At 40.4% G+C, this 16,273-nt stretch overlaps 1 protein-coding gene across 2 annotated transcripts in view; it reads right to left on the bottom strand.

Moving 5' to 3' along the window:
• The window catches only part of FBN1 (fibrillin 1), a 277,248-nt gene that overhangs the window by 223,518 nt on the left and 37,457 nt on the right, over positions 1-16,273 (bottom strand). For both annotated transcript variants that reach the window (XM_012181624.4, XM_060418056.1), the window contains exons 4-5: positions 15,386-15,484; positions 3,208-3,303 (exon numbers count right to left, since the gene is read on the bottom strand). In XM_012181624.4, the coding sequence (XP_012037014.1) occupies positions 3,208-3,303; positions 15,386-15,484 (195 nt within the window). The remainder of the gene's footprint in view (positions 1-3,207; positions 3,304-15,385; positions 15,485-16,273) is intronic.

Below are 16,273 nucleotides of genomic sequence, written 5' to 3'. Positions count from 1 at the left end.
ATCTAAATAGTCACTGTGGTATTTGTTTTAAACATTTATTGTACAGTTCCAGTTTCCTGGACATCCCTCAGACAACTCAGGTAAAACTACTTGGAATAGGTGAGGATATACCTGCGTTAATGTTGGCAGTTTCATTCTGGAAAACATCTGAGCAATGCTTTTCAGTTCTGTATCTACAATGGTGGTTTAAAACAGACAACCCTGATGAGAATTGCATTTTACAAGCTGATTCTTTTGCTTATGATTTATGTTTCATTTCCAGACAGTTTTCATGAGGGAAAACACTGGCCTTCTTTACAAAAATGCAGCATGTTAAATCACACTATTAACTGCCAGAGACAAAACACAAATACTGACACTCAGTAATTTATGTACCATAATGAAGATCCAATTGAGTGTTACAAGAGAATCTCTGGAAAATACTGGTAAGATAAGTCCAGAGATCCTTGAGGGAGGGACATTTTACTTGTCAAGAAAGATATTAAAATAAGACTTGAAAGCTCATTCCCTGAATAACTCTTCTCTGTACAACTTCCTGCGACTCACTCAAGCATAGCCTCTTCCTAGGCATTTTTATCCACAGGTGGTAGGCTGTCCCTGCCAAATTTGCCAGTCCCACCCACCCTTCAAAGCCCAGCTCAAACCTCGCTCCTCCAAGAGGCTTCCCTAACACCTCCATTTACATTAATTCCCCCTTCATATATCCCCCATACACTTTTCCTGTACCCTGTGGCAGTCATGCAGTTGAGCTACTCAGATCTCCTTCCAAGAAAACCTACTGTGAGGAGCTTAGCTGGCTGATCTGCTACTATGTTTATGCCAACGACCTGGTGGGGACCACTCAGCAACTAAGCATTGTGGAGACTGGACATTTCTGCCCATCATGAAGCTATTGTGATGGGCAGTCTTGATTCTGGACTCCCTAACAGCCTGACCAAATCTTTCTTGGAGGTTGCACTACAGTCTGAGGCTTCTTTCGCACAATTGTGATAGTCTTTCCTTCCCTCTCTCCTTGCACAGGGGTGCGACATGCATCATAGTCTGAAGGTGAGGGTTTTCCCTAGTAAATCTCTCGTGCATCTAATTCTATCTTGACATCCATTGGGATCAGTGTACTTGGACCGAGACAACCCCTTATAGCCACAAGTCAGGGCAGTAGTCCATTTACCATCACAAAATTAGAGAGGTTTATGTATGTCCACTGTTCTAATTTGCTTCTTAATTTATAGTCAGGTAATAATTAAGAGATTTTAAGCAGAAAAGAAAGTTTGAGATTGCCTAACTTTGCAGATTAGGCTCCCAGTTTGAGATTGCCTCCTAGTTTACAGATTAGGAAACTTAAGTCTAGGAAAGATTTTCGAAATCTACAGGTGTTACCTGAGTGCCTGTTGTACACTGGGCTCTGCTCCCTCCAGGTGCATGAAAGGGAACAGGAGGATGACAGTGGCTCCTTCTGATCCACTTTCTGAAAATGACTTTAAATCCACCCCATCCCACCATCTCTGGAGCCACAGCCTTAGTACTAGTCTTCCTGCTTCCTGTTCCTTCTCCCTCAAGTTCAACCCCTGCAGTGTGGCCACAGAGATCTTCCTCATTGTAAACTGTTGCGAGTGAAGTATATTAGGCCAGTATTTCACAGCATTAAAAGCCTGGGCTGTGAAGTTAGACTGCATGGGTTCAAATCCCAACTCTGCTGATTACTCCCTGTATAGCTTTAGGCAAGTCACTGAAATGCCTGTACCCCAGGATCTTCATTTCATGTAGGTATTAATAATAAAGGCCTCTTTCTGTAAGTGCTGTTGCTATATCAAATGAGTCAATACATGTAAAGAGTCTGAATGTGTGCCGAGCACATGGTAAACAGAGTAAATAACTCAGTAGATGAATGTTGTTGGTTATTGTTTTCTCACTTCCCTCCCCTGCATGACTGCATGGTTCTATTTTGGATGAGAACATGTTTGGAGAAGCATAAAGGCTCTCCAAACCTGGCCCATGACTTCTATTCCAACCTTAGCTCCCTTCCCATCACTCCCTTCGGCACTTAAGTCCTAGCAATACCAAAGCCTGGCATCACATGCTAGTCATGTTCTAGGCTTTGGCTTATGCTTAGCCAGCTGCCTAAAAGGCCCACCTCCCAACATCTGACAAAAGAACTCCTACCCAACCCCTTAACACTCAGCTAAAGGGTCTCCCAGGTGGGGAGGCTGTCCTACCTCCATACTATTGCTGGGGGCTGTCAAAGATTTAATACCCATTCTTACTTATATCATAGTGTACAGACAGTCAGGAGGGTATTAAATAAACTTTGGTTTACTTATCATGGCATTATTCATCATAGCAAATACATACACATGGGCAAAGGTTGGAAACAACATGAATAAATGTTCATCATTAAGGATGCAATAAATAAACAGGGGTCTAGTATGCAACCATTAAAATATATTTTTTAAACATTCAATAAATGGAATTAACTTCTAATAAAATATTAAGTAAAAAAGTTATATGAAAAATTATGCATTCAGTGAGAGCTCATGTACCAAATATGCATTAAAAGACTGGAAGATAACATCTGGAAAGGTGGGATTGTGGAAATTTTTACTTTTTATATATTTAAGCTTTTCAAATTTTCTTCAGGGTATTCTTGATATAGTAAAAAATAAGTTCTTTAGAGGAACTTTCATCTCTGCAAAGCACTGGGACTGATACACAGCAGACACACAACAAACAGTGTTTACATGTAAACCAATACACTGACCAGAAGTGTTATAACAGCAGAACCCAGACTAGGAAACTAAAGAGATGCAGACACCATTAATCAAGAAAAAGAACATGTCTGGGGAGAAAGACGAGGTTGAGTTTTGAAATACCTTATTGAGGATGCTTCTCGAAAATCCAGGGGGAGATGTTGGCAATCAAATGCAAGACATACATGTGGAATGAACAACAATTCTGCACCTTGGGTGGTGACTGCAGATCAGAAATGAGGTAAGCAGGGTGATGAAGGTAAATGAAAGAAGAATGAATCAAATAACCCAGTTCTGATCAGAAATTTGATGTTCTGTGTGCCAGGGAAGTGATCTGTTCACCTGCAAGAGTTAGTGGGCACCTGTAAAAATGCCATATCCTAGGCAGTCAAAGAAAAGCCACCATCACTTATCTCTGTATTCTTTTTGTTAATGTAGGTTAACATCTACACAGTTTACTTACGTTGTCCACAGTGAGTCCCTACGTATCCTTTCTGGCACAGACAATGGTCATCACTGCAGCTACCTCCATTCATACAGCGAATGTTACAGTGTTGGACTTGAAAAGAAAGAAAAAAAGGACTGATTTATTTCTGCAATTTAAGTACATAGATCTCAACAGTTCACAGAAGTTGATTTGTAGTGATATGAAGAGAAAATAAAATGGTTTATCAATAATCATATATTTATGCAGAAATAACCTAATTGACAATGCTAAAATGTCATATTTTGTGTGCATAAAATCATTTACAGTTCAATGTAACTGTATCTTTCATACTGACTTTACTGCTCAATGACTTCCTTAATTTAGCAGACCTTACCATTCAATGTCATTTCTGTAATTTACACCAAGAAAATAGCGCCTTGAGGGACCAGACGAGGCAAGATTACAATAGCAATATTTTTCTTGTTAAAAGTTGCAGAGTCCCAGGTGGGTGGGCAGAAGACATTCGGAGTGACAAATTCCAAGAAATGGTGTTAAAAGAAATTGAGGAGGCAGCAGAAAGAAGGGAAAGAAGACATACAAGGGCACTTAATAACAAGACTGCATGATAATGAAGACAGCTGGACTTGGCTCAGAAAGAGCACCTTGTTTAAACTGTCACCTTGAACCATCTAAGACCTGCAGTGTTGTAAATCCACTCTTCATCACATTGTCACTTATGGAAGTGTGAAAGCTTCAACACCCAAGGCAGGAAGACCCCAGGCAGCAGGCTGACTCAGACTGAGACGATGAGATGCTAGAGCTGGCCAGAGGCAAAGACACTCGGGAAAGACAATGACAGCACAGCATACGCCCCTGATTCCTCCAGTGCCGAGGCTGTCTCTATTTCAGTAATTCAGACACTTTCCAAATCCCAGGCTGTTCCTTAGTCCTCTAGAAACAATCAACCACCTTACTTGGAGAAGACTAAAGGCTTGATTGAATTAATCATTCATCATTGTTGACACATCCCTGTACAGGGAGGCCAGGCTTGGGCATGGAAATTTGGCTTACTCTGTGCTGTGGGAGTAAATTCCTAGAGAAAAAGCCTCAATAACTTCACATAAAGAGAAAAGAACCCCTTTTTCTGTGTAAGAGCAGAAATCAGCTGCTTAGGCTTGCTCATATGCTTAGCCTTTATGGAGCACTGGGCCTCCATCTTCTCCCAGGAGCAGAGAGGAGGCTCCTCCCAGCAGCCTGCTTCTTAGTACACTCTGCTAGGATGCTCAGTTCAGTATCACAAAGAGGCTGCTGATTCCAGGAGAAAGGGCTATTTTTATAAAGAGCTACACAGCTCTCAGCACCACAACAGGAAAAAGAAGGTGCCAAAACCCAGTCCCTATGCCCTCACAGAGTATGAAAGAGCTAAGTTGAGAGTGATGCACCTTTTCAACAACATGTCATGTACATCCTGAAACACCATCAAAGGCGCCCATCTCTACTGTACCAAGAACCCCCTCCGTCTCAGCATTTAAGGTCCTCTTCTGGATGGTCGTATGGGTCTTTCAGGGCTCCTTTGCCTACCCCTAATATGTTCCAGTTAAACACAGAGTTTTAAAAAAAAAACAGCTAGAAGAGACAAGAAGGCCTTCTTCAATGAAAAATGCCTTAATAATAGAAGAAAATGGCTAAAAGGGAAAGACTAGAGATCTCGTCAGGAAAATTGGAAACATCAAGGGACCATCCCACCCAAAGATGGGCGTAATAAAGCATAAAAATGGTAGAGACATAGTAGACGCTGAAGAGATCAAGAAGAGATGGAAACAATACAAGGACGAACTATATTTAAAAAGATATTAATGAACCAGATTACTACAATGGTGAGGTTAGTCATCCAGAGTCAGATATTCTGGAATGCAAACTCAAGTGGACCTTAAGAAGCACTGCTGTTAATAAAGCTCATGGATGTGATGACATTCCAGCAGAACTATTCAAATCTCTAAACGATAATGTCATCAAGATTTTACATTTATTATTTCAGCAAATCTGGAAGACGCAGCAGTGGCCACAGGACTGGAAAAGGTCAACCCTCATCCCAATCCCCAAGAAGTGTACTACCAAAGAACGTGCTAACCACCAGACAGTTGTATTCATCTCCCATGCTAGAAAGGTCATGCTTGAAATCTTGCATGCTAGGCTGCAGCATGATGCAGACCAAGAACTTCCAAAAGTCCAAGCTGGGTTTAGGAAAGGAAGAGGAACTAGAGATCAAATTGCCAACATTCGCTGGATTATAGAGAAAGCAAGGGGATTTCAGAAAAAATATCTATCTCTGTTTCATTGACTACACTAAAGCCTTTGATTGTGTGGATCATGACAAACTGTGGAAAGCTCTTAGAGAGATGGGAATACCAGATCACCTACCTGTCTCCTGTGAAACCTGTATGTGGGTCTAGAAGCAACAGTTAGAACCCTGTATGGAACAACTGACTGGTTCAAGATCAAGAAAAAACTATAACAGAGCTGTCTGTTGTCACCCTGTTTGTTTAACCTATATGCTGAGCACATCATAAGAAATGCTAGACCTGGATGAGTTACAAGATGGAATCAAGATAGGCGGGAGAAATGTCAATAACCTCAAATATGAGGATGATGCCACTCTAATGGCAGAAAGTGAATAGGAACTAAAGAGCCTCTTGATGAGGGTGAAGGAGGAGAGTGAAAGAGCCAGCTTAAGAGTAAATATTAAAAAAAACTAAGATCATGGCATCTGGCCCCTTCAGTTCAGTTCAGTTCAGTCACTCAGTCATGTCGGACTCTTTGCGACCCCATGACCTGCAGCATGCCAGGCCTCCCTGTCCATCACCAACTTCCAGAGTTCACTCAAACTCATGTCCATCAAGCCGGTGATGCCATCCAGCCATCTCATCTTCCGTCATCCCCTTCTCCTCCTGCCCCAAATCCCTCCCAGCATCACAGTCTTTTCCAATTAGTCAATTCTTTGCATGAGGTGGTCAAAGTACTGAAGTTTCAGCTTTAGCATCAAGTCCTTCCAAAGAACACCCAGGACTGATCTCCTTTAGACTGGACTGGTTGGATCTCCTTGCAGTCCAAGGGACTCTCACGAGTCTTCTCCAACACCACAGTTCAAAAGCATCAATTCTTCGGCCCCCTTACTGCATGACAAATAGAAGGGGAAAAGGTGGAAGTAGTGACAGATTTCCTCTTCTTGGCCTCCAAAATCACTGCAGACAGTGACTGCAGTGGTGAAATCAGGATCATTGCTTTTTGGCAGGAAAACAATGACAAACCTAGACAGTGTGCTGAAAAGCAGAGACATTACTCTGCCAACAAAGGTCCGTATAGTCAAAGCTATGGTCTTCCCAGTGGGCATGTACTGTTATGAGAGCTGGACCATAAAGAAGGCAGAACACCAAAGAATTGATGCCTTCAAACTGCAATGCTGGAGAAGACTCCTGAAAAGTCCCACGGACAGCAAGGATATCAAACCAGTCAATCTTAATAGAGATCAACCCTGAATATTCACTGGAAGGACTAATGTTGAAGCTGAAGCTCCAGTATTTTGGTCATCTGATGTGAACAGATGACTCATTGGAAACATCCCTGATGCTGGGAATGATTGAGAAGAGAAAGAAAAGAGGGCATCAGATGATGAGATGGCTGGATGCAAAGAACATGAACTTGGGCAAACTCCAAGAAATGGTGAGGGACAGGGAGGCCTGGCAAGCTGCATTCCATGATGTTGCGAAGAGTCAGACATGACTGGGCAACCGAACAATAACAACAACAATTTGTTCCAGGCTTCTTTATCAGTCATTCATTCACTCAACAAATATTTCTGAGTACCTACAAAGTGCTGTACCCAATACCTGGTACTGTGTGATAGTCTCTTCATGGAATCTCCTCTTTCACCCATCTCTTTGTCTTTGCCCTGAACTCTCAACCTCCAACATACAACTTACACAATGTTCTTACCAAATCCTGAAATCCTGTCTCCAAGATCCATGGCAAATGTCTCTTCTTTCCTTTGATCTTTTCTGACTTCTATTCTCTCTTCCCTTCCCCCACTAAATATGAACTCTCTTTCTTCTGACTCCAGAGTACTTTATACTTCTCTTCAGAAAGGTATGTTCTATAACCAAAACTATTTTTAAGTTATTTCTCCTATCTGTAGCCCATTTGTTTAAAAACATCAAGCATCACAGGGTGGGGAGTGGGAAGCATCATGATTATTAATTATATCTCCATAAGTGCTCAGAGCATTCCCTGCCTGCTTGTAGGTGCTGTATAAAACTCTGCCAAATTAATTTCTGTTTATTTAACTTGTGCTCCGTGATAACGACACCACAAGCTATACTCAAACACAGAGACTGTGAAGTTGCCCATCGTGTCCTAAGCACTTACATAGCTCTGAGTGGGTTGCTATTAAAAATATTTTTATCTTTGTTTCCCCATATATAAAAGCAGAAATAACTTCTCTGTCAGAACATTGTTATAGAAATCAATCAACCCAGGAAACTGATTAAAACAGTTATTTTAAGCTCCTACAGTTCTATTAAAATGTCTTGGCCAAAATGTGTTTTCAAACTAAAAAACTATTTACAAGTATACAAAAGAAATGATTTGGTGAAAAACTTGGATAATATTCTAAGTAGGTCAGGAAAAGGTGTAAGTTGCTTTAAAATCTGAAGTTAAACTTCGCTTCATCCTATCTTAGCAAAACAGTGAAGGCTGGGAAAAGCACAGGAAATGATGTCATCTGTCAAGCAGCAAAGGAACTCAACCCACAAACTGATTTCAATTAAAGTGGTTCATGCCAAGAGCTAATTTCCATTCCCACATGAGCAACAAAGCCATTTAGCTACTTTGAGATAAAAAAGCGAACAGTAGTTTAAACAGTGACTTTACATGACTTGTTTAAATTAAAAAACAGAATGAGTTCTTCTTTCTGAAAAGAATGATACGTTTATATTTAAATGGAATATAATAAAAACCTCCCTGATACGTTCTTATACTTTCTTTCTACCCCATCTTTCAGGTAAACTTTTTCCAGCATAAAATATTCTTTCTCCTTTAAAAAATAAAAGCCCTTGATCAGACTTGTGAAACATTAAGGCACGGTTAGTCCAACGGTCCAAATAAACCGGTGAACCATGTATCCTTAGGCCAGAGGAGCAAGCTCATCAACAGATTGCTGTTGTTGCTCAGTTGCATCGTATTCTTGGCGACCCCCTGGACTGTAGTAAGCACATCAGGCTCCCCTGCCCTCCACTATCTCTTGGAGTTTGCTCAAATTCATGTCCATTGATAATAGGATTTTAATCACCTGCTTTTCCACAAACATGTTTACCAAATTTGCATTCTTTGTGAGTCTTAGACCTTTAAGAGAAAAAGTATTTCCTTAATGGCAGGAGCACTCATTCAGGATTTCTGTGGGAAATAAAGGAACTGGATACGAAGTTTCACTATAGTTTAGAGAGTATACAAACTGGTTTTATTTGTGTTTGAGTCCTGCCATTGATGCAAATTCTAAATTTACTCTAATGTGACAAAAAATTCCAGATATGTGGCAATTAGGAGACCAACTTCTATTTCTCTAGAAAAAGCCAAATGAAAAATAAGGGCTCCATTTGAACTCATAGGATGCTCTAAACACCTCAGGTTAGAATATATTCCTAAACTCAATCAGCGTTAAGACTTTACCAGAAACTGAAAATACTAGGGGAGTTCAAATGCCTGCACACAGGTCTATGGCTGCCACACGCATTTAGCTCCAAGGAGAACTTCCCCTCCAAGATGGGTAAAAAGCCTCAAAGGGTTTCAAGTAAGGTTCAACATCCTAGAACTAACGAAAATATTGCCATTAACCCTTATCCATATGGAGTCCCAAACGAATTTTATGTATGTTCCAGTAGAGGTCAGTCATCTCAGTCATTCAACAAATATTTACGGAATGCTCTCCATTTGCCAGGCATCAGAAAGAGCAGAAGAAACTTTCTTTCGATTATAGCCCAGCACAAGTTAATTCTTAAGAACAATCAGCCCAAAGAGAGCAAAGTGAACACACTACTGGAACAGCAGAGATGCAGGGCTGGTGCTTAGGTCTACATACCTCAGGTAATGATTTTCTTTGGGATGCATTAGGTTGGGAATGATCCTAAAATTCTTCCACTATCTTGGCAGGCACAAGGGGCAGAAAGAACACTGGGAGCCATTTGCAAATAAGCATCTGTATGGTAACATATGATTTTAATTTAAGCCCTTGGAAAAGGACAAGACAAACAGCTAGACTAACTTCTGGACTCGAAACCTGAGAAAACAGTCCATAGGGGCAGCCAGGACCACTGCAGGACAAAAATGATTTTCACTGGGAGAGGCAATGACATTCTAAGTGCATAGTCTGTGGTGCCTAAAGACACACCAATTAGTAGAGCAACTTCACTAAGGTATCTCAAAACAAAACAAAAAACCTAGCGGAGCTGAAAAAGATACAAAGAAAGACAAGTTATATGAGAGCAGTGATAAAGGCACTTCCATAGAGGGTTAACTAGAAAGCAAAGAGTTCAATTGTTTCTATGGACAAATCTGAGCAGATTCCACCCAAGCTTCTTCTCTCTGTTCATATAAAACCCATACTTTCCTGAAAAACCTTCCCAAGGTCACTTCTTCCAGACTAGCTACAGTGCTACCTTCCCATCCTCTCAGTAGTCTCATACTTGCACTTACAGTAATGGTTGCACCATACTTGCTCAAACTTGCTAGCCCACTGCTCTATAATTGTTCCCCTGGGCTTCTTACATCCTTAAAGCTTGGATTTGGGTTGGGGGTACAAGTACCCCAAATTCTAACTAAACTGAAATGAATTAAAAATGATAAAATCTTCTCCAAACTAAAAGTGGTTCCAAACAGTAACGATGTCAATACTCTCCAAACTGACATACAGATTTAAAGCAGTTTTATCAAAATCCTAGAGAATATTTTTCTGTATATACAGACAAGATGAATCTAAAATTCATATGGAAAAGCAAAGGAACTAGAGTAACAATTTTGAAAAAGAATAATTAAGTAGGAGGAATTAGTCTACTCAATTTTGAAAACTTACCATAAGCTGCAGTAATCAAGACTGTACAATACTGGAGAAAGGACAGACAAATAAATCAATGGAATAAAATAGAGAAACAGAAGTAGATGTATACAAATATGCCCAACTGATTTTTTGACAAAACTTTAAAAGTAATTCTACTGATGAAGGACAGCCTTTTTGGAAATATTAGGTTGGCCGAAAACATCCTATGGAAAAACCCAAATGAACTTTTTGGCCAAACCAATAAGTGGGTTGGAGGAATCAGACATCCACAGGTATCAACAACACCTAGACCTCAATGTAAATGAAACATTTAGGGGAAAAAAAAAAAAAAACTGGAGAAAATCTTCAGGATCTATGGCTCAACAAAGAGTTCCTAGACTTGAGATCAAAAGCACAATTATTTTCCATTAAAGAAAAAATTGATAAATTGGACTCAAACATATTTTAAAAGTTTTGCTCTATTAGAAGAGGAAAAGGCAAGCTATAGAGTGAGAGAAAATGTATGCAAATTACATAGCTGACGAAGAGCTAGGATTTAAAGTACACAAAGAACTCTCAAAACACTAAATTAGTAAAGAATCCAATTAGAATCTAGGCAAAAGATGTGAAGAGACAACAGTTCACTCAAGAAGATATATGCAGGTGACAAATAAGCACAGGAAAAAAATGGTAAATATTATAAGCCAGTAGAAAAAAACACAAATTAAAATTACAGTGATGTAATTACCATATGCCCATTAGAACAGCTAGAATTGAAAACAGCAGCAACCCTGATAGCTGGTGATAATACAAAGAAACTGGGTCATTCATACATTGCTGGTGAGAATGTAAAATGGTACAGCCACTCCAAAAACAGCTGGCTGTTTCTAGAAAAGCTAAATATGTAACTACCATACAACCCAGCAATTGCATTTCTGGGCATTTATCCCAAAGAAATAGACTTACGTTCACACAAAAACCTGTACATAAATGTTCATAGCAGCTTTGTTTGAATAACCAAAAACTAGAAGTAACCCAGATATCTTTCGATGGGTGAATGGCTAAACAAACCTGACATTCATAGCATGTAAATTCAGCAATAAAAGGGAACAAAGTACTGATACACAGAACAACCACAAAAGGATGAATTTCCAGAGAATTAAGACAATTCCCAAAGGTTATATACTATGCAATTCCATCTGTATAACATTCTTGAAATGACAAAATTATAGAAATGGAGAACAGATTAGTGGTTGCCAGGGTTAAGGAGGATGTAGGAGGAAACGGATATGAGAGAAACATGAAGAATCCTGGTGGTGATGGCAACATTCTGTAGCTTGACCATATCTATGTCAATAGCCTGGTTGTGAGATTGTATTATAGTATCACAAGCCATTAACATGAGGAAAACTGGGTAAAAGACACCCAGGATCACTACGAAGTATGTCTTACAATTGGATGTGAATCTACCATTAACTCAAACTAGTAAGTTTAACTTTTTTTAATCCTTTTAAGAAGCATGAAGAATAAAATAGAATGAGCATAAATTCAACTCAAAATTCTAAAATATGAAATTTAGGAAACACCTTTTATAATAATATACTATATACTATTTAAAAAGATAATCTATTTTATTTATATTATTTATTTTATATATTTATTTTATATACTTTATCTATTTTACTTATCTATTATACTTATATATATTTAAGGAGAGTGTGAGAAAATTCATGGATCGCGCATGACAGGTCTTTATGAGAATTAGAATTGCTCAGGATCCATCTCTAGCCTCGGAGACTGGGAGAGTAGAGAGCAGTCCTAATATACCTAGAATTAAAGTCCAGAAAACCCACTGTTCTGAGCCTGTCTAGCCAATCCTCTTTTTGCCCTGGTGCCTCAACAACTGATGGCAAGACTCCCAATAGGTTAACGGAAGCCACGACTTCCTGGTGTCCAAAGGAATTGCTGGCTGGCAGTTTGGACTTTCTGGAAATGCAATCTCTTATTCAGGTCACTAAGAGATCATTTCCTATTTTAAAAGTCACAGGACACAAGTTGGAAACAACCTGAAAGAAAAACCTTCCTTTCATTCTTTATATTTTCAAATAAGGCTAAAGCCTCCGAGGTCCTACAACTCACTTGGACCTCCTTGACTCCATCACATAACAAGCATACAGTTTCTCACAGGAAATATTGGTAAAATGACCTAAATTTACTCCTTCTTACCAGAACCACAAGTTGTGAATGCAAACATTTCACTGAGTTAGATCAGCCTTCTATTACCAGGGGCATTAGCAAAGGGACCTACCCACATGCGTCTACCACACCATGGGCAAGTTCCTCTATAGGATGGCAGAGCTGTTTCCTAGAACATCATTTAAAAAGAACAGAAATGAATTCTGATCATTCCTCAGCTACCCTTAACTTATTAATAAAACATTCTGCCAGCTTTAGTTGTGTAAGCTGTCTGGACGTTATTAGTTCAGGTAGAGTCCAAGCCAATGATTTTAAAGGCTCCAAAGGCCTCAAAAACCCTCATGAATCCGTGTCCTCCCCCTCACTTCACTCTCATCCACAAAGTACTTGGGGATTTTGTCCAGTGAACAAGCACCACAAACAGACCCAAACCTCCTCAAAGATTACCACGCACAAGTCTTGGACTTCAGCCTCTACCCTAATCTGGCCCACAGGACCTTACCACTGCACTCCTCACACCTCGCTACCAGCTTGAAAGCTATTAGAACCACGGCTTTTCCCTCTGATCTTATTAACCTCGTTTCTCCACATCTCGGGATTTCTACTTGACTAAATCATTAGCAGCTCACACTATCATTGAAGACCTTTTCCAGCTGGATATCCAGTTTGCCACCTGACTGTACTTTCTCCCCCTTATGGAGTGGTGTGTTAGTGGCTGGTCAAAGGATCAATCTGAGGGATGCTTCCACTCCCAGCTTGCTATGTAGTCTCCTTTCCCACCCGAGGCTCTCACTCCTCAGAGGCAGCCTGGAGATCGTTCCCCAAAGTGCTGCCAACTGAGCACTCTGCCTCCTCCTACTCCTCCAGCTCAAGTGCTCCTGATACATGGAATTAACCTCTTGTTGCTTGGAGAACACACATTCAAAACCAAGCTGAGATCAAGAAAGAACATTCTACCCTTTGTTGTTCACCTGAAACTCTCACAACATTGTTAATCAGCTATACCTCAATACAAAATAAAAAGTTAAAAAAACAGCAAAAAACAAACAAACAAAAAAAGAACATGCTATACTCATTGCAATAAGCAAATGAGCCCCAGCCCACAGGAGAATTTCTATCCCAACCTACAACTGTCTGTATTTACTCCTGGGTTGGGAAGATCTCCTGGAGAAGGAAACAGCAACCCACTCCAGTACTCTTGCCTGGAGAATACCACGGACGGAGGAGCCTGGTAGGCTACAGTGCATGGGGATGCAAAGAGTCGGACACGACTGAGCGGCTTCACTTTCACTTTGTCTCCACTTGGTTTCCACCAGAAGCAAATTCTGAGACAATAACTCAAATGTCAGTGGCTTCTTTTAGAAGTAATTTCAGGAAACACTGGGAAAGTGAGACAGGTAATGGAAGGAAACTAATGAAGTACATTCTCAAGCCTGTTCCTACATGGGCAGCTTGGGCTCCATCCCACTAGGGAACTTTAGAAGACAGTGCATAACACACCTCACAGTTGAGCAAAATGAGAGGCAAGGAAGTATAGGCATTAATCCAACACTTTCCATTTGTCACTGGTTAAAAGGTGCTTCTAATTAATCCCCTTAGCCTTTCCAGCTTGCCATTCATGCTCCCTGGCCAGAAAAATGTTACAGAGCTCTAAAGGCAGAGTTGTTTGTGTAACCCATGAATGCCAAGGTATGTGAGTGGGCACCAAGAAGGTCTGCTGCCCTGCACTATTGGCCCCATTCTGTTAGTTGGTTCATGAGAACCACAGTTAAACGTTAGGACCCTTAATAGGTAACAGGATCTTGATCATGCTCAAGTCTCTACTTGCAATCGACAAAAGAGAATGCACTTATTCCACAATGCATGCATGCATGCTACATTGCTTCAGTTGTGTCTGACTCTGCGACCCTATGGACTATAGCCCATCAAGCTCCTCTGTCCATGAGATTCTCCAGGCAAGAATACTGAAGTAGGTTGCCATGCCCTTCTCCAGGGGATCTTCCCGACCCAAGGATCGAACCTGTGTCTCTTACATCTCCTGCATTGGCAGGTGGGTTCTTTATCACTAGCACCACCTGGGAAGCTCACAACATTCCATAATACTCTCAAAACCAGGCCAAAACCAGAACATGCTGTAAGGGAAGTGTATTTTCTCACCAGAAACTGGACATGGAAAAGGAACCTAAGATTTTTGCCTTGGTAATGGTCAAGATGTTGAGGGGCTGTTTATATAGATATGAACTTCATTTTTTAACAACCAATGACTCACCTCCTTCCCAACCCCCACATTTCCCCTAATTCACTGCTGAGCACCCACATTTAAAAACAAAAACAACAGAATATGCCAGCAAAGTCTCTGAATAATGAACTGTGGATATTTCCTTGGCATCATGGAATGAACAAAGTGGTAAAATTCTAAAAGGCAAAATATGTTTGTGCTTCATGATAAATCATCCCCAATAAACTGCCATGATGACTCCTAACACTGTCCTCTTGCAAAAGGCAGGGGTCTCAAGTTGTCAAAAGTGTTTAATCAGATTCCTGCTTCAGTGCCACAAGGAAGAATGCCTAGTTTCCTTGAGTCAAAAATGCTCATTAAACGATCATGTCATTGAGTATCTTTTATGGTATTTACATTGGAGAGACAAAGATAAATAAAATGACACCTACACAGAAGGAGGCCACAATCTTTATATTATTCATAGTAACTATGTCCCACAGGTAATTTCCCTATAAAGAGTGAAGAAGGGAAATGGGAGGCCAGACTGAGGAGAGCCATTCCAAGTATTTTGGGCAGAGCAGAGAAGGCAGATGTTCTAGTGAAAAAAAAAAAAAAATGTATTGCAGGCAAGAGAAAAGCCAAAAGCAAATTTAGGAGAAAATAGGGCATAACCACATAAAATAATATTATATATAATGACATGTTATACTCACTGGATCTGGAGCCACAGGAAGGAGCTATCTGACCAGATGGGCAAGTGCACATATTTGGCCTCGAACAAAATCCATCCCCACAGGAATGCCGGCAAATGGCTATGAATAAAACCAGAGGTCTGTTAGCACATGGCTTCAGAGCACGGTGATTCACAGGGCCCCAGTCCTCAGGTGAGGAAACTTGGACTATCAAGTTCCTTGATAACTTTGCTATCATGACCTGTGTGACCTTAGGCTTCAGGTCTATTCATTTATAAAACAAACCTGTTGGACTAAATAGAATCTAAGACTGGGAAGCTCTCTTATCTGTACGAGCAGCTCTCTAGCCTCTCTTTACTTATTCCACAGCTCACAACCTGTCAATAAGCCCAGGACAGTCTATAAAAGGAAAACAAAACAAGAAAAAAAATCCTGCATTGTTGTTGTTTAGTGGCTCAGTCGTGGTCCAACTTTTTGTGACCCCATGGACTGTAGTCCGCCAGGTTCCTCGGCCCATGCGATCTCCCAGGCAAGAATACTGGAGTGGGTTGCCATTTCCTCCTCTCTCTCTCTCTCTCTCTCTCTCTCATATATGTATGTATGTATGTACACACACAAAAAAAACACATATATATTTGTGTTTTATATATATACACACATATATATTGTGTATATTTGTATATATATTCCTGCATATACATACACACACATATATATGTTGTTCAGTAGCTAAGTAGTGTCCAACTCTTTGTGAGCCCATGAACTGTAGCCTGCCAGCCTTCTCTGTCCATGGGATTTCCCAAACAAGAATACTGGAGTGGGTTCATTTCCTCCTCCAGGGGATCTTCCCAACCCAGGGATCAAACCTGCTTCTCCTGTGTCTCTTGCGTTGGCAGGATTCCTTGCCAC

The sequence above is a fragment of the Ovis aries genome, chromosome 7 (genome assembly GCF_016772045.2).
Source record: "Ovis aries strain OAR_USU_Benz2616 breed Rambouillet chromosome 7, ARS-UI_Ramb_v3.0, whole genome shotgun sequence".
NCBI lineage: Eukaryota > Metazoa > Chordata > Mammalia > Artiodactyla > Bovidae > Ovis > Ovis aries.
This window is presented reverse-complemented; position numbering and strand designations above follow the sequence as displayed.